Below are 26,285 nucleotides of genomic sequence, written 5' to 3' on the forward strand. Positions count from 1 at the left end.
GTATAAGGCACAATATGGATTTATACAGCGCTATATGGGGGGTATAAGGCACAATATGGATTTATACAGCGCTATATGGGGGTATAAGGCACAATATGGATTTATACGGCAGTATATGGGGGGTATAAGGCACAATATGGATTTATACAGCAGTATATGGGGGTATAAGGCACAATATGGATTTATACAGCAGTATAAGGCACAATATGGATTTATACGGCAGTATATGGGGGTATAAGGCACAATATTGATTTACACGGCAGTATATGGGGGTATAAGGCACAATATGGATTTATACGGCAGTATATGGGGGTATAAGGCACAATATGGATTTATACGGCAGTATATGGGGGTATAAGGCACAATATGGATTTATACGGCAGTATATGGGGGTATAAGGCACAATATGGATTTATCCCACCGGATTCAAGTTAGTCTGCAGTTAGCTATTAGATATTAGTTAGTTATTCGATTTTCATGTATGGCAGTTAGCTATTAGTTATTAGTTAGCTATTCGATTTTCCATGCATGGGGAATTATACATAGAGTGGATATTGTTTGGGTAAAATTTTGATCAGGACTTTGAGATGTTTATTTTGCCTACTTGTGGTCCTGGGTTATTCACATAAATCTCTTTTGTCGCACATAATCAAACGCACTCAATCGTACGTAAGTTCAATTTGAAAAGAGGTACCCTGGACCACTAGTACTCAAAATGAACATATCAATGTCCTGAACAATATTTACCAAAAAAAATATCAACTATGTGTAGTTCAGAAGTTATTCACGTAAATCGCTTATGTCGCGAATAAACAAACGCACTCAATCGTCCGTAAGTTCAATTTGAAAATAGGTACCCTGGACTACTAGCACTCAAAATGACCAGCTCAATGTCCTGAACAATATTTATTGCCAAAAAAAATATCAAGTCTATGTGTAGTTCAGAAGTTATTTACGTAAATCGCTTATGTCGCGAATAAACAAACGCACTCAATCGTCCGTAAGTTCAATTTGAAAAGAGGTACCCTGGACCACTAGCACTCAAAATGACCAGCTCAATGTCCTAAACAATATTTGCCAAAAAAAATATCAAGTCTATGTGTAGTTCAGAAGTTATTCACGTAAATCGCTTATGTCGCAAATAAACAAACGCACTCAATCGTACGTCAGTTCAATTTGAAACTAGGTACCCTGGACTACTAGCACTCAAAATGACCAGCTCAATGTCCTGAACAATATTTGCCAAAAAAAATATCAAGTCTATGTGTAGTTCAGAAGTTATTCACGTAAATCGCTTATGTCGCGAATAAACAAACGCACTCAATCATCCGTAAGTTCAATTTGAAAAGAGGTACCCAGGACCACTAGTACTCAAAATGACCGGCTCAATGTCCTGAAAAATATTTGCCCAAAAAAATATCAAGTCTATGTGTAGTTCAGAAGTTATTCACGTAAATCGCTTATGTCGCGAATAAACAAACGCACTCAATCGTCCGTAAGTTCAATTTGAAAAGAGGTACCCTGGACCACTAGCACTCAAAATGACCAGCTCAATGTCCTAAACAATATTTGCCAAAAAAAATATCAAGTCTATGTGTAGTTCAGAAGTTATTCACGTAAATCGCTTATGTCGCAAATAAACAAACGCACTCAATCGTACGTCAGTTCAATTTGAAACTAGGTACCCTGGACTACTAGCACTCAAAATGACCAGCTCAATGTCCTGAACAATATTTGCCAAAAAAAATATCAAGTCTATGTGTAGTTCAGAAGTTATTCACGTAAATCGCTTATGTCGCGAATAAACAAACGCACTCAATCATCCGTAAGTTCAATTTGAAAAGAGGTACCCTGGACTACTAGCACTCAAAATGACCAGCTCAATGTCCTGAACAATATTTGCCAAAAAAAATATCAAGTCTATGTGTAGTTCAGAAGTTATTCACGTAAATCGCTTATGTCGCGAATAAACAAACGCACTCAATCGTACGTAAGTTCAATTTGAAAATAGGTACCCTGGACCACTAGCACTCAAAATGACCAGCTCAATGTCCTGAACAATATTTGCCAAAAAAAATATCAAGTCTATGTGTAGTTCAGAAGTTATTCACGTAAATCGCTTATGTCGCGAATAAACAAACGCACTCAATCGTACGTAAGTTCAATTTGAAAATAGGTACCCAGGACCACTAGTACTCAAAATGACGGGCTCAATGTCCTGAACAATATTTGCCCAAAAAAATATCAAGTCTATGTGTAGTTCAGAAGTTATTCACGTAAATCGCTTATGTCGCGAATAAACAAACGCACTCAATCGCACGTAAGTTCAATTTGAAAAGAGGTACCCTGGACCACTAGCACTCAAAATGACCAGATCAATGTCCTGAACAATATTTGCCAAAAAAAATATCAAGGCTATGTGTAGTTCAGAAGTTATTCACGTAAATCGCTTATGTCGCGAATAAACAAACGCACTCAATCGTACGTAAGTTCAATTTGAAAATAGGTACCCTGGACTACTAGCACTCAAAATGACCAGCTCAATGTCCTGAACAATATTTGCCAAAAAAAAATCAAGTCTATGTGTAGTTCAGAAGTTATTCACGTAAATCGCTTATGTCGCGAATAAACAAACGCACTCAATCGCACATAAGTTCAATTTGAAAAGAGGTACCCTGGACTACTAGCACTCAAAATGACCAGCTCAATGTCCTGAACAATATTTGCCAAAAAAAATATCAAGTCTATGTGTAGTTCAGAAGTTATTCACGTAAATCGCTTATGTCGCGAATAAACAAACGCACTCAATCGTACGTAAGTTCAATTTGAAAATAGGTACCCTAGACTACTAGCACTCAAAATGACCAGCTCAATGTCCTGAACAATATTTGCCAAAAAAAAATCAAGTCTATGTGTAGTTCAGAAGTTATTCACGTAAATCGCTTATGTCGCGAATAAACAAACGCACGCAATCGCACGTAAGTTCAATTTGAAAAGAGGTACCCTGGACTACTAGCACTCAAAATGACCAGCTCAATGTCCTGAACAATATTTGCCAAAAAAAATATCAAGTCTATGTGTAGTTCAGAAGTTATTCACGTAAATCGCTTATGTCGCGAATAAACAAACGCACTCAATCTAACAAATTTTGCCCCAAAAATTCAGAACTCTATGTATTTTTGAAGAATTATACAAAATATGCTAACTCCACATGTGAAACATTTTATCGGTACCTCACTGTTTGCTATCACAACTTACTTGAAGTTTCCATAAGGGCTTAACCCACTAATCTATGGTTAATTCAACGGTTGTTGAACAGATGCTAAGTTTGTGTGTGAAATTACACTTAATAAAGTTTTATGTCATCAAATTATTTATATGTAATTGTATCGTCATTCTTAACCTTTTTTTAACTTTACATAGTGGTTCTTGTGTAGACATGGGGGTCAGTGGGTGCTCTCGTCCGCTGTCCCGACCACCTTTACAAAGACAGCATGGACCATGGCTCATCCCAACTGAACGCCCGACCTCCTCAACAGTGGGTGGAACACTACTCATACAACACAGGGTGACGGAATCACAATATTAAGACTTTCTGGGATCTCCAAACAATTAATGGCATATATCACACAACCAGCAAAACACAAAATGTAACAGGCAACAGTTTCTCACCCTTCCACTGGCTCACCAGGGAGTATAACATCCATTCATCAGAGCTTCCAGGGCTACTTACTCCAAGCCAGCAGCACCCCGCTTTCGGCGGGCACCCACCGAGAACGGAATAATGCCAGATTTAGGAATCTGACTGAGTACCGCAAATTCTGTAGTCAGGTGACTGGATTGTCCCAAGATGGATACCATCCTTATGTAGTCTTTGATCTCTCATCCGAATCCTTGCATTCGATGCTAAAGTCCATTTAGTCTTATAATCCATGTTCGGTTATGGCCTGCCAATCGGATCCGCAGATCAAAAATTGGTACCATGCAGCAAGAGAGAGTTGGTCACTGGACAGTCCTTCTATACCCCTGAGCTCTCAATTCAGACTTGGGTCTTCATGATTGGTGGAATAAGAGTGTGCTAGATTGGCTAGATTCCAAGCCGCAAACATAATATCCTTAGTACTAATGGTGTCTAACAGAGATGAAATAGAGTCAGCTAATTTACATAGAATCGAGCAATACAATGAAAGGTTAGCATAATTGATTTATACGAGTCTGTGACCTTCCCTGGCAAAGGTAATTACATGAGTCAACAGGAACTGTAAACCTAGACTCCTAAAGGTACCTTCACATTAAGCGACGCTGCAGCGATAGCGACAACGATGCCGATCGCTGCAGCGTCGCTGTTTGGTCGCTGTAGAGCTGTCACACAGACCGCTCTCCAGCGACCAACGATGCCGAGGTCCCCGGGTAACCAGGGTAAACATCGGGTTGCTAAGCGCAGGGCCGCGCTTAGTAACCCGATGTTTACCCTGGTTACCAGCATAAAATGTAAAAAAAACAAACAGTACATACTTACATTCGCGTCCCCCGGAGTCCGCTTCCTGCACTGACTGAGCGCCGGCCCTAACAGCAGAGCGGTAACGTCACCGCTGTGCTGTACTTTCACTTTCACTTTACGGCGCTCAGTCAGTGTGGGAAGCGGACGCCGGGGGATGCGAAGGTGAGTATGTAGTGTTTGTTTTTTTTACATTTTACACTGGTAACCAGGGTAAACATCGGGTTACTAAGCGCGGCCCTGCGCTTAGTAACCCGATGTTTACCCTGGTTACCAGTGTAAAACATCGCTGGTATCGTTGCTTTTGGTGTCAAACACGACGATACACGCCGGTCTGACGACCAAATAAAGTTCTGAACTTTGTTCAACGACCAGCGATATCACAGCAGGATCCTGATCGCTGCTGCCTGTCACACTCAACGATATCGCTATCCAGGACGCTGCAACGTCACGGATCGCTAGCGATATCGTTTAGTGTGAAGGTACCTTTAAGGTACCGTCATATTAACGCTAAGTTCACACGTTGCAGAATTGCCGCGGAAATTTCCGCGGCAATTCTGCGCCTCCTGCCGCGGGAATATCGCATGCAGAATTAGCATGCATATACCCGCAGAAAACTAGCGTTTTGCAAGCATAATTAGCTTGCAGAATGCTAGAGTTTTCCAAGCGATCTGTAGCATCGCTTGGAAAACTGACTGACAGGTTGGTCACACTTGTCAAACAGAGTGTTTGACAAGTGTGACCAACTTTTTACTATAGATGCAGCCTATGCCGCATCTATAGTAAAAGATAGAATGTTTAAAAATAATAAAAAAAATAAAAAAAATGGTTATACTCACCTGCAGACCTCAGCGCCGTCCGTTCCTATAGCTGTTGTGCGGTGAAGGGCCTGAGATGACGTCATTGGTCGCGTGAGCGGTCACATGCGGTCTCGCGACCAATCACAAGACACTGACGTCATCGCAGGTCCTTCACCGCCCAGCAGCTATAGGAACCGAAGCGGCAGCGTGCAGCGGAGAGGCTGGAAGACTGCGGGGGACATCGAGGGTGAGTATATCGATATTTTTTATTTTTATTCTTTTATTTTTTACCAATTATATGGTGCCCAGTCCGTGGAGGAGAGTCTCCTCTCCTCCACCCTGGGTACCAACCGCACTTGATCTGCTTGCTTCCCGCATAGTGTGCACAGCCCCGTGCGGGAAGTAAGCAGATCAATGCACTCCTATGGGTGCAGAATCGCCGCGATTCCGCAATTTTAATGAACATGCTGCGTTTTTTTCTGGAATGCGATTCCGCTCAGGAAAAAAATGCAGCATGTGCACAAAAAATGCGGAATGCATTCTATTACATAGGATGCTTAATGTTAGCGTTTTTTTTGCGGGTTTTATAGCGTTTTTATAGCGAAAAACCGCGAAAGAACCGCAAAAAATATGCTACGTGTGCACACAGCCTTAGCGACGCTGCAGCGATACAGACAACGATCCCGATCGCTGCAGCGTCGCTGTTTGGTTGCTGGAGAGCTGTCACACAGACCGCTCTCCAGCGACCAACGATGCCGAGGTCCCCGGGTAACCAGGGTAAACATCGGGTTACTAAGTGCGGCCCTGCGCTTAGCAACCCGATGTTTACCCTGGTTACCCGGGGACTTCGCATAGTTGGTCGCTGGAGAGCTGTCTGTGTGACAGCTCTCCAGCGACCACACAGCGACGCTGCAGCGATCGGGATCGTTGTCTAGATCGCTGCAGCGTCGCTAAATGTGACGGTACCTTTAGGTCGGGGTCACACTTGCAAGAAACTCGCATGAGTCTCGCACCTCGATACCCGACACTGGCGCCAGCACTCGGGACCGGAGTGTGCGGCTGCATGTATTTCTATGTAGCTGAACGCTCCAGGCCCGAGTGCCGGCGGTAGTGAAGGGTATTGAGGCGAGAGACTCGTGTGAGTTTCTCGCAAGTGGGACCCCAGCCTTGAAAGAAATATGTTTAATTTAAAAAAAATGAAAAAAAAAAATTGGTGCCAGTGAGGGAAAGCCAGCGACTGGGGGACCAATGTTTGTAGCCTGGGAAGGGGTTAATACCCATAGATCTTTCCAGGCTATTAATATCAGCTCGCAGCTGTATATTTTGCCTTTACTGGCTATAAAAATAGGGGGACCCCCCCAAAAAATGACGTTGGTGTCCCCTTATAATTTATAGCCAGAAAGGCTACGCAGACAGCTGCGGGCTGATATTCATAGCCTAGAGAGGGACCATGGATATTGGCCCCTCCTGGCTGCAAATACCAGCCCGCAGCCGCCCCATAAATGGCGCATCTGTGAGATGCACAAATTTCGGGGCTTAGCCTCTCTCTTCCCACTACCGAGTAGCGGTTGGATATGGGGTAATAAGGGGTTAATGTCACCTTGCTATTGTAAGGTGACATTAAGTCGGATTAATAATGGAGAGGCGTCAATAAGACGCCTATCCATTATTAATCCTAGAGTAGTGAAAGAGTTAAAAACAAAATAAAGACACAGCGAGAAAAATGTTAGTATTTTAGTATTATTAATTTAACCATACTTACCATACTTCAGAGCCTGCAAAAAACGTAAAATAATAAACCGTATACTCCCTGTCCGACGCAGTCCAATTAATAACGAGTGTCCCACGATGATCTCCCCCATAGAACAGTGACATCGGGTGATGTCACTGCTCTAAAGGACCTCCAGTGACACACTGACAGGAGATAATGGCTCCTGCAGTGCATCACTGAGAGGTTACTGTAGTTCACTGGTCTCACTTTATGGCAAAAGCTGCATGGGAACTTTCTCACAGCAATGCCAAAAGTGAGACTAGGGACTAGATTTTACAGTGGCGGAGGAATACAGTGCGGAAGGATACCTTCCTCCCGTCATTGTATTCCTGGAGCCCCTAGAGAGCGGTCTCATCAGCTGATGCTGCTCTCCACAGGAAATCGTCGTGGGACACTCGTGGATTTCAGCGGACAGGGAGTATATTGTTAGTTTGTTATTTTAATATTTTTTTTACAGATGACACTGGATTCGGGGAACAAAGTGACAAGTTATGGTGAGTATGTACTCTATGTTATATGTACTGTATGTCTATATGTATGTAATGTATGAATGTATTGTATGTATGTAGTATGTATCTAGTATGTATGTTGTATGTATGTGGTATGTTGTATGTATGTAGTATGTTGTATGTATGTTGTATGTAGCATGTATGTAGTATGTTGTATGTATGTATGTAATATGTTTGTAGTATATAGTATGTTGGATGTAGTATGTATGTTGTATGAATGTGGTATGTTGTATTTATGTTGTATGTATGTTCTATTTATGTAGTATGTTGTATGTATGTGGTATGCATGTATGTAGTATGTATGTATGTAGTATGTTGTATGTATGTATGTATGTAGTATGTATGTTTGTGTTGTTTTTTTTACAATCCACACATTAGCCGGATGATGGGACTACTACTGTCCCATCATTGGCTAATGTGTCAATCACTGTCATTGTAGCAGGCATAGCCGATGGGACTTGTCGTACCATCGGACGATGGCTGAACAAAGACACAAAGACCCCCGGAGAGGCCCGCACAGACCCCGGAGAGGCCCGTACAGACCCCCAAGAGGCCCGTACAGACCCCTGGCAGGCCCACAAAGACCCCCGAGAGGCCCGTACAGACCCTCAGCAGGCCCGCACAGACCCCCGACGGTCACACACAGACCCCGCCCGCACACACAGACATGCAGTCTCCGCCCACGCACCGCCCACACTCCATTATAGTGCATCTTGACATCATTTGAGCAGCCAATCTCAGCCATGCCATTAGTTAACAAGGCTAACATGCCTAACAGGATGTGCCCACACTTCTTAGGGTTCTCATTGGCTGAATAGAATAAAACTAGCTCATTGCATTATGGGAACTTCTGATTCCGGTATTCGATATTGTAAAAGTATTGGAACTCAGTATCGGAACTCCGATACAGCGAATATCGGCCGCTACACGATATTGCAGTATCGGAATGCTGGAAACAAACATCACTGTCAGAAGTGCAATGGACAGTGAGCTTATTTGTCTATAAGAAGACATTAGATGTCATGGCGTGGTGTGGTTATTTTTACATTTAACATTGATAGAAAACAAAAACAAGTATGTTTCCAAATGAATAACACTCTCCTCTTTGGGCAAATTTATAAATTGTGATATAAGGTATAGCCTTTAACATATAACATAGAAAGCAGATTGTACTGTCTTCCCCTATGAAATAAGTCAAATGAATTAATTTCACAAATGACCAATTGAGACCCAAAGATTATTATTCTGTGCCATTTATCATTTTCATGGAAACATACTAGGGTTACTTAGGAAATTAAAAAAAACATTCTAATGGACAATGACAGACACAACACTTAATTTGTATTCATGAAATATCAATGTTGTATTACCAAGCTAACCATGTGATTTATATTTTTATTACGTGTTCAGAGTGGCATAGGTATTTAATATTTTAATGTAAGTGTATGTAATGTTTTTTTTAAGTGCTCAGTGTGCCACATTAGGGTTATAATTTAAATGTAACTGCATGTAATGTTATTACGTCACCTTTACAATGGACAACATTCCCTATCACAAAGACTATAAACATGACAACAGACCACACATATTTTCATGCCTAAGCCAACTAGAACGCCAATCATACAACCCTGATGCAAGATAGCCACACAAATTTACGCCCTGCCATAGCTAACATGCACGTTGTAACATTTCATAAACTCAAACCTGTTAGTCCAACGATGGGTATAGACTCAACCACTGAGACATAACTAAAGTCTCTTATCTGCCTTTTAAAAATCTTAATGTGACTATGGCTGCTCTTCGTACATCAAAACATTCCTAAGCCAACAACCTAAAAATGTTATGCGCATTAAAATTATCTACTGTATTTAAAATGCATGAATGGTCCACTTTTCACAATGACGCAACTCACTTTAGTTGCATTTCATAGATATTACAAGGATTGGTAACAAATAAAATTTATGTCTAATAATCAGTTTACTAAAACCATACTACTAAATCAACAACCTTGATCAGGTACATAAAACTTAATAATCCACATATTTTGAAATTATTGTCAGTGACATGAATATAATAAACATTTATAATATGTAAACTTTCTAATATTATTATCAATTAATTTAATTTCACATACTTTGTGCCTATAATACATAGAGTATGAATATCTAGTTGAAGCACTACTTCCTTGCACACTAGCTGACAAGATGATACTTGTCAACAATATTTATACATACACTGTAGCAGTTTCGTATTAAGACAAACATTTTAAAGCAAGACCTCCAATGTCTAACCTTTTTGAGATATCAAAGCAAAAATGATTCAAAAAATTTACATTAAGCAAGTACATTTGTAAGTAAAATGTTGAGACTGATCTCATCATTTACTTTTATTCTTAAAAATATTAAAAATTTTATATACCCAAATATAAATTTAACTTTCAAACAGGACAAACACAACAACACTGAAATTCAGACTTGAGGTTACAGTGTAAGTTAACTTCAGTATGCCAATTCAACACAAATCCTTACCATGTACAGATGAAGTTCACAGACAATCCTCCATGTAGGGCCACTCTATAGCATACTTCGATGGCTTCCAAGTGAGTGTATCACATCAGAACAGCTCAGTGATGACATGGACTCTTTCAATGCCTACTATTGGTTGAGTTTCTTAAAATTTGGTCACACATGATGGTATTCTGTTTATTACCATGTGATAAGCCCCTCATTGTTTCTACAAGACTCTAAAGGCCCCGTCTCACTTAGCGACGCTAAAGCGATCCCGACAACGATACGACCTGTCAGGGATCGTTGCTGCGTCGCTATGTGGTCGCTGGTGAGATGTCAAACAGTGAGATCTTCCCAACGATCGCTGCTGCGATCTCACTGTTTGACATCTCACCAGCGACCTTTAGCGACCTGTACAACGATGTCACATGGGAGCTATTATGACGATTCAGTGTCTGAGTCGTCAACGAGGTCGTTGGTAAGGTGTCAAACACAGCGATGTGTGCTACCCAGCGGGACCTCAACGATCAAAAAAAGGTCCAGGCCATTCCGACACGACCAGCGATCTCACAGCAGGGGCCGGGTCGCTGCTACGTGTCACACATAGCGAGATCGCTACTGAGGTCGCTGTTGCGTCACAAAACTTGTGACTCAGCAGCGATCTCGCTAGCGATCTCGCTTAGTGAGACGGGGGCTTAAGGAGTCTAGGTTTACAGTTCCTGTTGACTCATGTAATTACCTTTGCCAGGGAAGGTCACAGACTCGTATAAATCAATTATGCTAACCTTTCATTGTATTGCTCGATTCTATGTAAATTAGCTGACTCTATCTCATCTCTGTTAGACACCATTAGTACTAAGGATATTATGTTTGCGGCTTGGAATCTAGCCAATCTAGCACACTCTTATTCCACCAATCATGAAGACCCAAGTCTGAATTGAGAGCTCAGGGGTATAGAAGGACTGTCCAGTGACCAACTCTCTCTTGCTGCATGGTACCAATTTTTGATCTGCGGATCCGATTGGCAGGCCATAACCGAACATGGATTATAAGACTAAATGGACTTTAGCATCGAATGCAAGGATTCGGATGAGAGATCAAAGACTACATAAGGATGGTATCCATCTTGGGACAATCCAGTCACCTGACTACAGAATTTGCGGTACTCAGTCAGATTCCTAAATCTGGCATTATTCCGTTCTCGGTGGGTGCCCGCCGAAAGCGGGGTGCTGCTGGCTTGGAGTAAGTAGCCCTGGAAGCTCTGATGAATGGATGTTATACTCCCTGGTGATCCAGTGGAAGGGTGAGAAACTGTTGCCTGTTACATTTTGTGTTTTGCTGGTTGTGTGATATATGCCATTAATTGTTTGGAGATCCCAGAAAGTCTTAATATTGTGATTCCGTCACCCTGTGTTGTATGAGTAGTGTTCCACCCACTGTTGAGGAGGTCGGGCGTTCAGTTGGGATGAGCCATGGTCCATGCTGTCTTTGTAAAGGTGGTCGGGACAGCGAACGAGAGCACCCACTGACCCCCATGTCTACACAAGAACCACTATGTAAAGTTAAAAAAAGGTTAAGAATGACGATACAATTACATATAAATAATTTGATGACATAAAACTTTATTAAGTGTAATTTCACACACAAACTTAGCATCTGTTCAACAACCCTTGAATTAACCATAGATTAGTGGGTTAAGCCTTTATGGAAACTTCAAGTAAGTTGTGATAGCAAACAGTGAGGTACCGATAAAATGTTTCACATGTGGAGTTAGCATATTTTGTATAATTCTTCAAAAATACATAGAGTTCTGAATTTTTGGGGCAAAATTTGTTAGATTGAGTGCGTTTGTTTATTCGCGACATAAGCGATTTACATGAATAACTTCTGAACTACACATAGACTTGATATTTTTTTTGGCAAATATTGTTCAGGACATTGAGCTGGTCATTTTGAGTGCTAGTAGTCCAGGGTACCTCTTTTCAAATTGAACTTACGTGCGATTGCGTGCGTTTGTTTATTCGCGACATAAGCGATTTACGTGAATAACTTCTGAACTACACATAGACTTGATTTATTTTTTGGCAAATATTGTTCAGGACATTGAGCTGGTCATTTTGAGTGCTAGTAGTCTAGGGTACCTATTTTCAAATTGAACTTACGTACGATTGAGTGCGTTTGTTTATTCGCGACATAAGCGATTTACGTGAATAACTTCTGAACTACACATAGACTTGATATTTTTTTTGGCAAATATTGTTCAGGACATTGAGCTGGTCATTTTGAGTGCTAGTGGTCCAGGGTACCTCTTTTCAAATTGAACTTACGTGCGATTGAGTGCGTTTGTTTATTCGCGACATAAGCGATTTATGTGAATAACTTCTGAACTACACATAGACTTGATATTTTTTTTGGCAAATATTGTTCAGGACATTGAGCTGGTCATTTTGAGTGCTAGTGGTCTAGGGTACCTATTTTCAAATTGAACTTACGGACGATTGAGTGCGTTTGTTTATTCGCGACATAAGCGATTTACGTGAATAACTTCTGAACTACACATAGACTTGATATTTTTTTTGGCAAATATTGTTCAGGACATTGAGCTGGTCATTTTGAGTGCTAGTGGTCCAGGGTACCTCTTTTCAAATTGAACTTACGTGCGATTGAGTGCGTTTGTTTATTCACGACATAAGCGATTTACGTGAATAACTTCTGAACTACACATAGACTTGATATTTTTTTTGGCAAATATTGTTCAGGACATTGAGCTGGTCATTTTGAGTGCTAGTGGTCCAGGGTACCTATTTTCAAATTGAACTTACGGACGATTGAGTGCGTTTGTTTATTCACGACATAAGCGATTTACGTGAATAACTTCTGAACTACACATAGAGTTGATATTTTTTTTGGTAAATATTGTTCAGGACATTGATATGTTCATTTTGAGTACTAGTGGTCAAGGGTACCTCTTTTCAAATTGAACTTACGTACGATTGAGTGCGTTTGTTTATTCGCGACATAAGCGATTTACGTGAATAACTTCTGAACTACACATAGACTTGATATTTTTTTTGGCAAATATTTTTCAGGACATTGAGCCGGTCATTTTGAGTACTAGTGGTCCTGGGTACCTCTTTTCAAATTGAACTTACGGACGATTGAGTGCGTTTGTTTATTTGCGACATAAGCGATTTACGTGAATAACTTCTGAACTACACATAGACTTGTTTTTTTTTTGGCAAGTATTGTTCAGGACCTTGAGCTGGTCATTTTGAGTGCTAGTGGTCCAGGGTACCTCTTTTCAAATTGAACTTACGGATGATTGAGTGCGTTTGTTTATTTGCGACATAAGCGATTTACGTGAATAACTTCTGAACTACACATAGACTTGATTTTTTTTTGGCAAATATTGTTCAGGACATTGAGCTGGTCATTTTGAGTGCTAGTAGTCCAGGGTACCTATTTTCAAATTGAACTTACGTACGATTGAGTGCGTTTGTTTATTCGCGACATAAGCGATTTACGTGAATAACTTCTGAACTACACATAGCCTTGATATTTTTTTTGGCAAATATTGTTCAGGACATTGATCTGGTCATTTTGAGTGCTAGTGGTCCAGGGTACCTCTTTTCAAATTGAACTTACGTGCGATTGAGTGCGTTTGTTTATTCGCGACATAAGCGATTTACGTGAATAACTTCTGAACTACACATAGACTTGATATTTTTTTTGGCAAATATTGTTCAGGACATTGAGCCCGTCATTTTGAGTACTAGTGGTCCTGGGTACCTATTTTCAAATTGAACTTACGTACGATTGAGTGCGTTTGTTTATTCGCGACATAAGCGATTTACGTGAATAACTTCTGAACTACACATAGACTTGATATTTTTTTTGGCTAATATTGTTCAGGACATTGAGCTGGTCATTTTGAGTGCTAGTGGTCCAGGGTACCTATTTTCAAATTGAACTTACGTACGATTGAGTGCGTTTGTTTATTCGCGACATAAGCGATTTACGTGAATAACTTCTGAACTACACATAGACTTGATATTTTTTTGGGCAAATATTGTTCAGGACATTGAGCTGGTCATTTTGAGTGCTAGTAGTCCAGGGTACCTATTTTCAAATTGAACTTATGGACGATTGAGTGCGTTTGTTTATTCGCGACATAAGCGATTTACGTGAATAACTTCTGAACTACACATAGACTTGATATTTTTTTTGGCAAATATTGTTCAGGACATTGAGCTGGTCATTTTGAGTGCTAGTGGTCCAGGGTACCTCTTTTCAAATTGAACTTACGGACGATTGAGTGCGTTTGTTTATTCGCGACATAAGCGATTTACGTGAATAACTTCTGAACTACACATAGACTTGATATTTTTTTTGGCAAATATTGTTTAGGACCTTGAGCTGGTCATTTTGAGTGCTAGTGGTCCAGGGTACCTATTTTCAAATTGAACTTACGTACGATTGAGTGCGTTTGTTTATTTGCGACATAAGCGATTTACGTGAATAACTTCTGAACTACACATAGACTTGATATTTTTTTTGGCAAATATTTTTCAGGACATTGAGCTGGTCATTTTGAGTGCTAGTAGTCCAGGGTACCTCTTTTCAAATTGAACTTACGGACGATTGAGTGCGTTTGTTTATTTGCGACATAAGCGATTTACGTGAATAACTTCTGAACTACACATAGACTTGATATTTTTTTTGGCAAATATTTTTCAGGACATTGAGCTGGTCATTTTGAGTGCTAGTGGTCCTGGGTACCTATTTTCAAATTGAACTTACGGACGATTGAGTGCGTTTGATTATGTGCGACAAAAGAGATTTATGTGAATAACCCAGGACCACAAGTAGGCAAAATAAACATCTCAAAGTCCTGATCAAAATTTTACCCAAACAATATCCACTCTATGTATAATTCCCCATGCATGGAAAATCGAATAGCTAACTAATAACTAATAGCTAACTGCCATACATGAAAATCGAATAACTAACTAATATCTAATAGCTAACTGCAGACTAACTTGAATCCGGTATTTATACAGCAGTATATGGGGGTATAAGGCACAATATGGATTTATACAGCAGTATATGGGGGTATAAGGCACAATATGGATTTATACAGCAGCATGTGGGGGAATAAAGGATATATAGCACTGGGGTTATACAGCAAGATGTAGAGGGCAAATACCACTATATGAGGGTATACAGCACTATATGTGCATCTGTGATTTCTTTCGGTCTCCCGTCGCAATTGATCCGGGCAGCAGCTCACCGAGGAGGACTCCGGTCTGTGACTAGAAGATGTAAAGTCCTCGCGATAAAGGCGGGAAATTCAAACTCCCAACAGTTCTGTACTCCGCCCACATGTGAGGAGAAGCCGCTCCTGCTGCTGGGGGAGGGGCTGGTGATCGCCCGGTGCCCGGATGGCTGCAGTCGGCTCTGCGGGAGCTGGAAACATCGGACACTAAAGGGTTAACACCAAGTGTCTGCAGGGAAGTGACCCTGTGGGCGGAGCCATAGCCCTACTGAGTGCTGATTGGCTGAGCGCTGAATATGAAATTCCCGCCCAACGGCTGAGAGTTTCTCCCGCTCTTTGTTCTCCTCAGTGTAACACGTGGTGCACAGCGCTATATGGAGGGAGGGAAATGATATATGGCCGTATACAGCACTATATGGAGGGTGTATGGTAATATTTGGGCATAGACCGCATCACAGAGAGGAATACAGCACGATATGCAGTGTATGAGGCATTATATGGGGTGTGACACTATCTGGCGATATATAGCACGATAGATGAGGTATTCAGCACTTTATGGCCACATATAGCACAGTATTACTGCTGAGGGCAGACACAGCGCTATTTCCGGGGTATATAGGGATAGTCTTCACTATATGTGGACAAAGTGATAGAGAAGGGGAAATGGGAAAGAGTCCGCTCACCCGAGGGGCAGCACGGAGAAGCCTGGAACCAGCAGAGGCCAAACAGAGGAGCGAGGAGGCAGGAGGTGTGTACGATAATATCCACATGTATTATAGAAAGATGAATGAAAATTCCCTGACAGATCCAGTGTGACCGAGTCCTGCACCTTCCAGCTCTTTGGGTCTCAGTCACACTGGAGCTGTCAGGCACTTTTAATTCATTTTCTAGAATAAAATTGGATGTTATCGTACATAGCTGCTGCCTTGATGGTTTTTCGTTCCTCTATATGTGGAAAAAACACTATTTTGATATACACATCAGTATATAGCGCTATATGGAGGGTTTCAGCACTATATGTATGTATACGGCACAATTTGGAGGGCGTAAAACACTACACGGACCTATACAGAGGGAATATAGCACAATACCGAGGTTCAGAGCACTATATGGAGATGTGGAGCTATATGATATGGAGCTATACCACTATATGGAGCTGTGTGATAAAGACAAGGCGCCTCACCTAAGAAATAAACAGTAGCTGCCCCTTTCTTCTCCCGGCAGAGCTGTGTGATCAGTGTCCGAGTCCCCCCGCTGATTCCATCGTCAGCGCCATTGTAGTGTTTATAGGTTTTTACTGTAAACGATATCTATAACGCTGTACGTAACCCCCTTTCTCCTGTACAGCCCCATGGAATTAATGGTGCTATATAAATAAATAATAATATAGGGGCAGAGCCTTCATGTTACTGACAGGTGATCATTTCCCTCTCACATCCTGTGTCTAGATGTGGGGCGCTATGTGAGGATTGGGGGGATCTAGGGTGATATGATGAGGGGGCTTCACTATACAGCGCAATGTACGCAGATTTGGAAGTACAGCGCCATCAGAGGCCGCTGCTGCAGAACCTCATGTAGACATGATGTGACCCTTTCCTGCATTATCGCAGCCTGTAACCAGTGTGAACTGCGGAGACCCAGCAGCACTTCATGGAGGAGGGAACAAGGAGATTTCTGGGAGTTGTGCTGTGCTTCCCCTGCATAATGATTGGATGCAGACAACCAATGGAGTGTAGGGGGCGTATTTCACATAAACCAATGAGAACGATCACATGAGTATAAATACCCTGCTCTTGTTGCTCCTCTCATCACATCTGTGTTCCTTCCTCTCTACAGACAGAGCTATGGCCAGAACTAAGCAGACCGCCCGTAAATCCACTGGAGGGAAAGCTCCCCGTAAGCAGCTGGCCACTAAGGCTGCCAGGAAGAGCGCTCCTGCCACTGGTGGAGTGAAGAAGCCGCACCGCTACCGGCCGGGAACAGTCGCTCTCCGGGAGATCCGCCGTTACCAGAAGTCCACCGAGCTGCTGATCCGTAAGCTTCCCTTCCAGCGCCTGGTGAGGGAGATCGCCCAGGACTTCAAGACTGATCTGCGCTTCCAGAGCTCGGCAGTCATGGCCTTACAGGAGGCCAGCGAGGCTTATCTGGTGGGACTGTTCGAGGACACCAACCTGTGCGCCATCCATGCCAAGAGGGTCACTATCATGCCCAAAGACATCCAGCTGGCCCGCAGGATCCGTGGGGAGAGAGCTTAGATCCGTTCCGGGCACCGAAGACAACACAAAGGCTCTTCTCAGAGCCACCAAATCCTCCCACTAAGGAGCCAATTACTCACCTCTCCAGATTAGTGATGGGACTTCGGGGTTTTTTTGGGGAATCGGCTCTTTCGGCTCGGCTCAGCAAGAAGAGCCGGCTCTTGAATCGGCTCTTCAGTAATCTCACCAGAATAATGACACAAAACCTTCTAGTAAACAGATTAACATTGTTTATATTATTTTTCATCATAAGAACATCAAACAAATGCAAAAAATGTGCAATGGGGTATAGGAGTGAGACCCGGACATCATACCTCATGTGAGTTTCTCCTTAGCTTGCCCTGTCCACTCTGTAATTGTAATCTTTATCGGTACAATTTGATAGAGGTAGTGAGCGCTAATATACATGCTGTGTGGCAGTAATTAACTAATTAAAGCTCTATTTATTCCACCACCGATGCTCATTGAGCTCTGTGCACCACTGTCACATTTTCTGACAGGTTGCAGCTCATTAAAAGACAGGTCCTTTTGTATGGGCATTTTTTGCTATTTATTCCTCAGATAGGTTTTTTTTATTGATGTTATGTGGATATATCCGCTCCATTTACATTTGGAGGTTTTTTTGCTGGTAAAAATTATTATTGTTATTTTGTAATTATTAATAAACATTACTGCATTTAATATTATTGAACATTGTGGTTTGAGTCTTGTTGCGTGTTTTTCATGGCAATTCTAGACTTATTTTTGGATTTGAGTACTTTCAGCAGCAGCTTTCCTCTCTCCCCCTCCAGCACACAGTCTCTCCTGGCTCCTCTCCTCCCCCTCCACCACCAGGCTGAGGTCCGCAGCACAGGGAAGGGAGGAGAGCAGAGAGCCACTAGAGAACAAGCGGCTCACTGATAGGTGCCGGCTCATATCGTTCACAGTGAAGAGCCGGCTCTTTGAGTCGGCTCCTTCGTGAACGTCACATCACTACTCCAGATCCTGTAATGGATCTTTGTGCCATTAACCTCCAATGTGTTATGTGGAGATGGGCTTTTATTTTCTTTTTTTTTATTTTGAGTTTCACTTCTGGTAATTTGTGTGCCTCAAGAGCAAAAATGGGTTAATGTAACATGAATATTAAGTGCAGAGATGTAATTGTCTTATGAAATCTTTCTAGATGCAGCTACCCAGGGAAGTGTTACATTTAGGCTACGTTCACATTTGCGTTGTGCGCCGCAGCGTCGGCGCCGCAGCGCACAACGCAAACAAAAACGCGGCAAAACGCATGCACAACGCTGCGTTTTGCGCCGCATGCGTCCTTTTTTTCATTGATTTCGGACGCAGCAAAAATGCAACTTGCTGCGTCCTCTGCGCCCCGACGCGGGCGCCGCAGGGACGCATGCGGCGCCAAACGCAAGTGCACCGCATGTACATGCGCCCCCATGTTAAATATAGGGGCGCATGATGCATGCGGCGCCCGACGCTGTGGCGCCCGACGCTGCGGCGAGGACCGCAAATGTGAACGTAGCCTTAGCGCTCCTCACTTTGTCCTGACATAAATAAAGCGGTTACTGCTTAACTCTAATTGACACTGCCTGTGGGCGGAGCCATGGTGCTGATTGGCTGTGTACTGAATATGAAATTCCCACACTATGGCTGATAGTTTTTCGCTCTTTGTTCTCCTCAGTGTAACACATGGCGGCGGCTCTGTGAATATGTAATATATTCAGCACTATAGCGCGGTGTACTACATTTGGGGGCTAAACCACATCATATTGCTGCAGCACTTTACAAAGTAACATTTCCAGGAGTGCAGTTCTGCTCACAATCTATAAGGAAATAGGACACAATGAATGCATCATGTGCAGTCCGGCCATCATAATAAATTGGGGTTTTCATATGAAGCTGCATGATTCGGTTATCAGCCAGTATCTAACTACAGTTACCAAGTGCTATTGGGTATGTGGAGACAGATAAGAGGGACCGACTAAGAAAACATTAGAAGGGGGAGGGCAGAGTTAGATTAATGAAATAAGGTGATATGCCTGTATAAAGAGATTTTGGCAAATCACACTTAGTTTGGAGGCTGGGTAGTGCATTCCAGGAAACTGGCACAGCACAAGAGAAGTCCTGGATAAGAGTGGGAGGTTCGGATTATGGAGGATATTAACATTAAACCAGAGCAGGGGTTAGGTGAAAAGGTATACTGCAGTATATGGAGGGGTAGAGGGCACTATAGCAGGTGTTCCACACTGATTTTATTCACAATGGATTACATTAGGTAAATCAGTGAAAATATGATTAAGGAGGATATCTGTGGGTCGCTCCTGTATCTCCAGTGGTTGCTGATGGCAAAAATGTTAGTGAGGTGAACTGATTTTTTTCTAAAACTGGATTATTGTTGCGTACTCACCATATAGTGATTCAATAAACTATACAGAGAATGTATAAAACCATATGCAAATTGCCTCTTCAGCGAAAAAGAGGACTTAACTCTATAGCGCCACCTGTTGGAAGTAGCAATCCTACAAGTCACAATCAACCCTCTAACGAGTCGTGCAATATGACTTAGGATAAAAGTCAAATCAGTATCTCAATTCGCAGACACGGTGTTTCGGACTGTTGGCCATCGTCAGTGCGAAGCATGAGAACTAACTTGGCTAGATGAGAGGCTCTGTACTGGCCCTTAGACCCCAAAACCATATGGGCACATATAGCACTATATGGGACATATTCAACAAAATGTATGGACAGAGGATATACAGTACTATATGGGGGATATTCATCAGTATATGGATGGTATACATCAGTATTTAAAGGTTTACAGCTTTTCATGAGCAGAGGGTACAAGCACTCAGCAGTTTACAGCATAATATGGAGTGTCTGTAGTTAAGAAATCCCATCACTATCTGGTGGCATTATTTATGATCTACATTAGTAATTGGGTATAAACAAACAAAAAAAAGACACCATAGATCAGTGGCATCAGCTCTTGTGGTGACGGGGTGGGTGGCTCTTAGAAGAGCCTTTGGGTTGTGTGGATGATACGGGGTCAGTGGCGATCACTTGCTTTTCTTGCTGCTCTCGGTCTTCTTGGGCAGCAGCACGGCCTGGATGTTGGGCAGGACGCCCCCCTGGGCGATGGTCACCCCACCCAGCAGCCTGTTCAGCTCCTCATCATTGCGCACGGCCAGCTGCAGGTGTCGGGGGATGATGCGGGTCTTCTTGTTGTCCCGGGCGGCATTGCCGGCTAATTCCAGGATCTCAGCAGTTAGATACTCCAGCACAGCGGCCAGATACACCGGAGCACCGGCGCCCACCCTCTCAGCATAGTTACCCTTGCGGAGAAGTCTGTGCACACGACCAACCGGGAACTGCAGTCCTGCCCGGGATGAGCGGGTCTTGGCTTTAGCACGGGCCTTCCCTCCTTGTTTGCCGCGTCCAGACATCACTGCACTCACAGTTATCAGCAGATAAAGAAATATGTGGTATGTGTGAAGATTACACTGTCTCCTGCGCCTTTTATAACCTGCTGCTGCCCCGCCTCTTCTCCTGCCATTGGCTGAATCTGAAGTCATAAATGGAAACAAGACTTGTGGAAGCACCAATGAGCTGCAGCGGATGGAGATAATTATATGAACATTGGTCACATGAGTTTCTCACCCAATAAAACAGTGATCTTACAGCATTGCTCATTTGCATGGCCGGTCTATAAATACGGGCACTCTGGGAGGAGCAGGATCATTATTTTCTTTTCCAGTGAAGAGAACATTCTGCTCTCATCATGCCTGATCCTGCCAAGTCTGCACCAGCAGCCAAGAAGGGCTCCAAGAAAGCTGTGACCAAGACTCAGAAGAAGGATGGTAAGAAGAGGAGGAAGACCAGGAAGGAGAGCTATGCCATCTATGTGTACAAGGTGCTGAAGCAGGTCCACCCTGACACCGGCATCTCCTCCAAGGCCATGGGCATCATGAACTCCTTTGTCAATGACATCTTTGAGCGCATCGCAGGGGAAGCCTCCTGCCTGGCTCACTACAACAAGCGCTCCACCATCACCTCCCGGGAGATCCAGACCGCTGTGCGCCTGCTGCTGCCCGGAGAGCTGGCCAAGCACGCCGTGTCTGAGGGCACCAAGGCCGTCACCAAGTACACCAGTGCCAAGTGATCTGCTCCGTGCTCTGCACCCACAACCCAAAGGCCCTTCTAAGAGCCACCCACCCTGTCTACATCAGAGCTGTGGCTGCTTGTCTGTCCTGCTGCACTGAACTTATCAGATATTACCTATAGCTTTGCAAAAAAATGTTGCTCACCGGTCTGGGATTCATAAGTGGTGCCTAATCCAGGTAAGTGCCATCTGGATATTGGTTACGTGGCTGATATGATGTATATGGCCTGATAATGAGCCTCATGACAGGCTTGTACAGATGCTCTAGAAGCTGGGACTAGACACCATTCAGATGGGTAAAGAACTTAAGACAGGGGACATGGGTGTTGTAAATGGAACATTCCCTAAATGTGATCTGGTTTGAGTGGGGACCACAAGGATCTGTACTGGGAGCATTGGGGACCACAAGGACCTGTTAGGACTAATTTAATATCTCTCATTATTGACCTTGTGGACGGGATTGAGTCAGTATTTGCGGATTCCAAACTATGTAGACTAAAAACTGATCCTCACAGTCCAATATTACAGAACAATGTGAAGATGACTGAATTAGACACTCGGCAAATAAGAATAATGTGGATAGAGGAGTAATGCACCTAAGATGGAGTGATACTATTGATACCTATACAATAAGTGGAACAAAACAAAATCTGCCTGGGGTTTGTATGTTCTCCCCGTGTTTGTGTGGGTTTCTCAGATTTCCTCCCACATTTCCAAAGACAATACTGATGGGGAATTTAGATTGAGCCCCATTGGGGACAGCAGTAATGTATATAAAGGGCTGAGGAATATCATGGTGCTATATAAGTAAAGTCAGGCAGCAGCTGCAAAAGCAAACAAGATTTTTGGATGAATTAAAAAAAGAGAAAATCCTGTGATCCAAATGTATGCGGCCTCATGAGTGATAGAGCAACATCTAGAATATGGGATCCAGTTTCGGCTCCACTTTATAATAATGGTATTGGGAAGTTAGAGGAGCCCATTAGATTACATGGGATGGAGGCCTCCTGCTCAGTCACCTCTCACTGAATCCCATTCTCTCCCAGAGCGCTGGGTCCTAGTGCCCGCTGCCTCCAGTGTTCTGCTGGTTGTAGCCAGAGATGGGCTGTTAATTTTCAGCAGTGTCTGCTGGTTCTGATCGGAGCTCTCTGCAAATTTCTTGCATTCCCCTGATATTACGCACCCTTTACTCCCCAGACCGGTGGAGGCTCCTGATCAATGATGAACTAAAGACTGATCTATTTCTAGGTCTAATCTCACATTGTCATTGATGGAGAAGCACAGTATGGAGGTATAAAGCGCTATATAGCAGGATATGGGGGTTCATGGAGGATATATAGCACTATGGGAGTATACAGCAGGATATGGAGAGTGTAGCACGATATGGAGGGTATATAGCACTATAGGGGGTATACAGCAGGATATGGAGGGTATATAGCACTATAGGGGGTATACAGCAGGATATGGAGAGTGTAGCACGATATGGAGGGTATATAGCACTATATGGAGAGTATGTAGCACGATATGGAGGGTATACAGCAGGATATGTAATTATACAGCAGGACAAGGAGGGTACAGAGCACTATATGGGGGTATACAGCAGACTATGGAGGGTATATAGCACTATATGGAGGTATACAGCAGGATATGGAGAGTATATAGCACTATATGGGGGTACACAGCAGAATATGGAGGGTATATAGCACTATATGGGGGCATACAGAGGATATGACTCTTTGCTCCCCTGACCAGTGATGATCCCAGTGATTTCTCTCGGTCTCACGCCGCCATTGTTCCGAGCAGGAGGTCACCGGGGAGGACTCCGATCTGTGATTAGGTGTAACGTCCTCGCGATAAAAGCGGGAAAATGACAGGAAAAAGTGCGGGAAATTCAAACTCCCAACAGTTCTGTGCTCCGCCCACATGTGAGAAGCCGCAGCTCCTGCTGCTGGGGGAGGGGCTGGTGATCGCCCGGATGGCTGCAGTCTGCTCTGCGGGAGATGGAAACATCGGGCACTAAAGGGTTAACACCAATGACTGCGGGGAAGTGACCCTGTGGGCGGAGCCATAGCCCTACTGAGTGCTGATTGGCTGAGCGCTGAATATGAAATTCCCGCCCAACGGCTGAGAGTTTCTCCCGCTCTTTGTTCTCCTCAGTGTAACACGTGGTGTCATGGCGGCGGCTCCTGACAGACTGAGTGGATCTGGCAGATTCCTCACTATGTGACTATTACATCATATGGCGGTATATACAGCTCTATATGAGGGTCACACATCACAATATGGGTTTTTTTTTTCTTCATTGTCGCTGTAAATAATGACAGGATTATACCCACTGTCAGGGGCGTAGCTAGAGCTTTTGCCGCCCGGGGCTGTTCCCGAGTTTGGCGCCCCCCCCCAGAACGTATGCGATTTTCACACTTAGTCATGTACCGACGAGCTCCTCGCCCTTAAGCTCCCAATGTTCAGTGAAAAACTGAGAGAAGCAGAAGAGAAGCTCGTTGTTACAGGACCATGAGTATGAAAATCACATATGAGTGACGTGTCCATGTGTCGACGACTGGAACCTGCAGAGCTGAATCCTGACATCGCAGCTTCTGAATTCTCACAACTAATGCACTGCACACTTTTAGGATTCTCCCTGGCCGGTGGACAGTCATGTCAGCACAAGCATGCGATTTGTATACTTCTGACCACATTCCGACTAGACGTGCCCGGCCTCGCTCAGTTCATTTTCATAGAGTGAGGCCACACGTGTCTAGTCAGCACGTGACCGCATGTATGTAAATCGCCAGCACCAGAGAATCCTGACAGTGTGCAGGGCGCACTGTGAGAACTCAGAAGTCTGCAGTCACAAAGAATGACTGCAGACTCATCACAAACCTGGACATCCCCTTTAATGCTCCTAACATAAATAAAAACATGAGAGTTAGTCAGTATCACAAATAACATTTACATCCAGGTACCTGATAGATGGCGTCGTCTCTGGAGTCGTTCTCCTTTTCTTCATCTTATCCAGACCCCATGATGAGTTTTCTCATCCACAGCTCATCTCTGCAGACTTCCATCATCTCCGCTCTTTTGCAGAAAATCTCCACATGACGCCCTTAAAGATACAAGTGTCATTATAATGCTCCTGAATGAAAAATTTCCCCTCACTATATTGTCTGCACAAAATATGACCCCCACACTGTCCCTCTTATGGTACATGCTCTTCACACTGACCTCCCCTTTCTATACCGGCCCCCTCTTCACACTGTCCTCTCACACTGTGTCCCCCCTATAGGGCCCAGTATTTATACTGTACTCTCTCATCACACTCCCCCTCCTTGGTATACTGTCCCCTCCTGGCTGTGCCCTTACACTGTCTCCCATGCTACGCATGCACACATCCCAACACCCTCACTCCCCGTACTCTGTCCACATACGTTTTTCACATCGCTACTCATACTGTGTCTGCATACATTCCCCCGTTTGACCCCAAGCTGTCTGCACCCATCCCCCATACTGTTTCCTCATATATGCCCCCCATCTCCCCCTTTGCTCTTCATTTTGTGTCCTCAGATCTCCCCCCCACATTAAATCCCCCCATTCCCATGACAAATCTCCCCCCACACACATTCAATCCCCCATCTACACTCACATTATTATTATTATTATTATTATTTATTGTTATAGCGCCATTTATTCCATGGCGCTTTACAAGTGAGGAGGGGTATACATAATAAAAACAAGTACAATAATCTTGAACAATACAAGTCATAACTGGTACAGTAGGAGAGAGGACCCTGCCCGTGAAGGCTCACAATCTACAAGGGATGGGTGAGGATACAGTAGGTGAGGATAGAGCTGGTCATGCAGCGGTTTGGTCGATCGGTGGTTACTGCAGGTTGTAGGCTTGTCGGAAGAGGTGGGTCTTCAGGTTCTTTTTGAAGGTTTCGATGGTAGGTGAGAGTCTGATATGTTGCGGTAGAGAGTTCCAGAGTAGGGGAGATACGCGAGAGAAATCTTGTATACGATTGTGGGAAGAGGAGATAAGAGGGGAGTAGAGAAGGAGATCTTGTGAGGATCGGAGGTTGCGTGTAGGAAAGTACCGGGAGATGAGGTCACAGATGTAAGGAGGAGACAGGTTGTGGATGGCTTTGTACGTCATGGTTAGGGTTTTGTACTGGAGTCTCTGGGCAATGGGGAGCCAGTGAAGGGATTGACAGAGGGGAGAGGCCGGAGAATAGCGGGGGGACAGGTGGATTAGTCAGGCAGCAGAGTTTAGAATAGATTGGAGGGGTGCGAGAGTGTTTGAGGGGAGGCCACAGAGCAGGAGGTTGCAGTAGTCAAGGCGAGAGATGATGAGGGCATGGACTAGGGTTTTTGCAGATTCTTGGTTGAGGAATGAACGGATTCGTGCAATATTTTTGAGTTGAAGTCGGCAGGAAGTTGAAAGGGCTTGGATATGTGGTTTGAAGGAGAGATCAGCGTCAAGGATAACCCCGAGGCAGCGAGCTTGTGGGACTGGGGAGAGT

General features: G+C 43.5%; 3 protein-coding genes across 3 annotated transcripts; 2 read left to right on the forward strand and 1 right to left on the reverse strand.

Annotated features, from left to right (window-relative positions):
- The first annotated feature begins 11,126 nt into the window (after positions 1–11,126).
- On the forward strand, positions 11,127–17,615 carry LOC143775169 (histone H3-like). Its single transcript, XM_077263011.1, has 2 exons — positions 11,127–11,202; positions 17,197–17,615. Exons 1-2 carry the CDS (start codon positions 11,127–11,129, stop codon positions 17,613–17,615), a joined length of 495 nt encoding a protein of 164 aa, XP_077119126.1.
- A 2,948-nt stretch (positions 17,616–20,563) lies between these two features.
- On the reverse strand, positions 20,564–21,074 carry LOC143774063 (histone H2A type 1-like). The gene has a single exon (XM_077261357.1). The coding sequence runs from the start codon at positions 21,047–21,049 to the stop codon at positions 20,663–20,665; it is 387 nt and encodes a 128-aa protein (XP_077117472.1). The 5' UTR covers positions 21,050–21,074; the 3' UTR covers positions 20,564–20,662.
- Positions 21,075–21,371: 297 nt separating this feature from the next.
- LOC143774064 (histone H2B 1.1-like) lies at positions 21,372–21,765 on the forward strand. The gene has a single exon (XM_077261358.1). It carries the CDS (start codon positions 21,385–21,387, stop codon positions 21,763–21,765), a length of 381 nt encoding a protein of 126 aa, XP_077117473.1. The 5' UTR covers positions 21,372–21,384.
- Positions 21,766–26,285: the final 4,520 nt, after the last annotated feature.

Source organism: Ranitomeya variabilis, chromosome 5 (assembly GCF_051348905.1).
Source record: "Ranitomeya variabilis isolate aRanVar5 chromosome 5, aRanVar5.hap1, whole genome shotgun sequence".
Classification (NCBI taxonomy): domain Eukaryota; kingdom Metazoa; phylum Chordata; class Amphibia; order Anura; family Dendrobatidae; genus Ranitomeya; species Ranitomeya variabilis.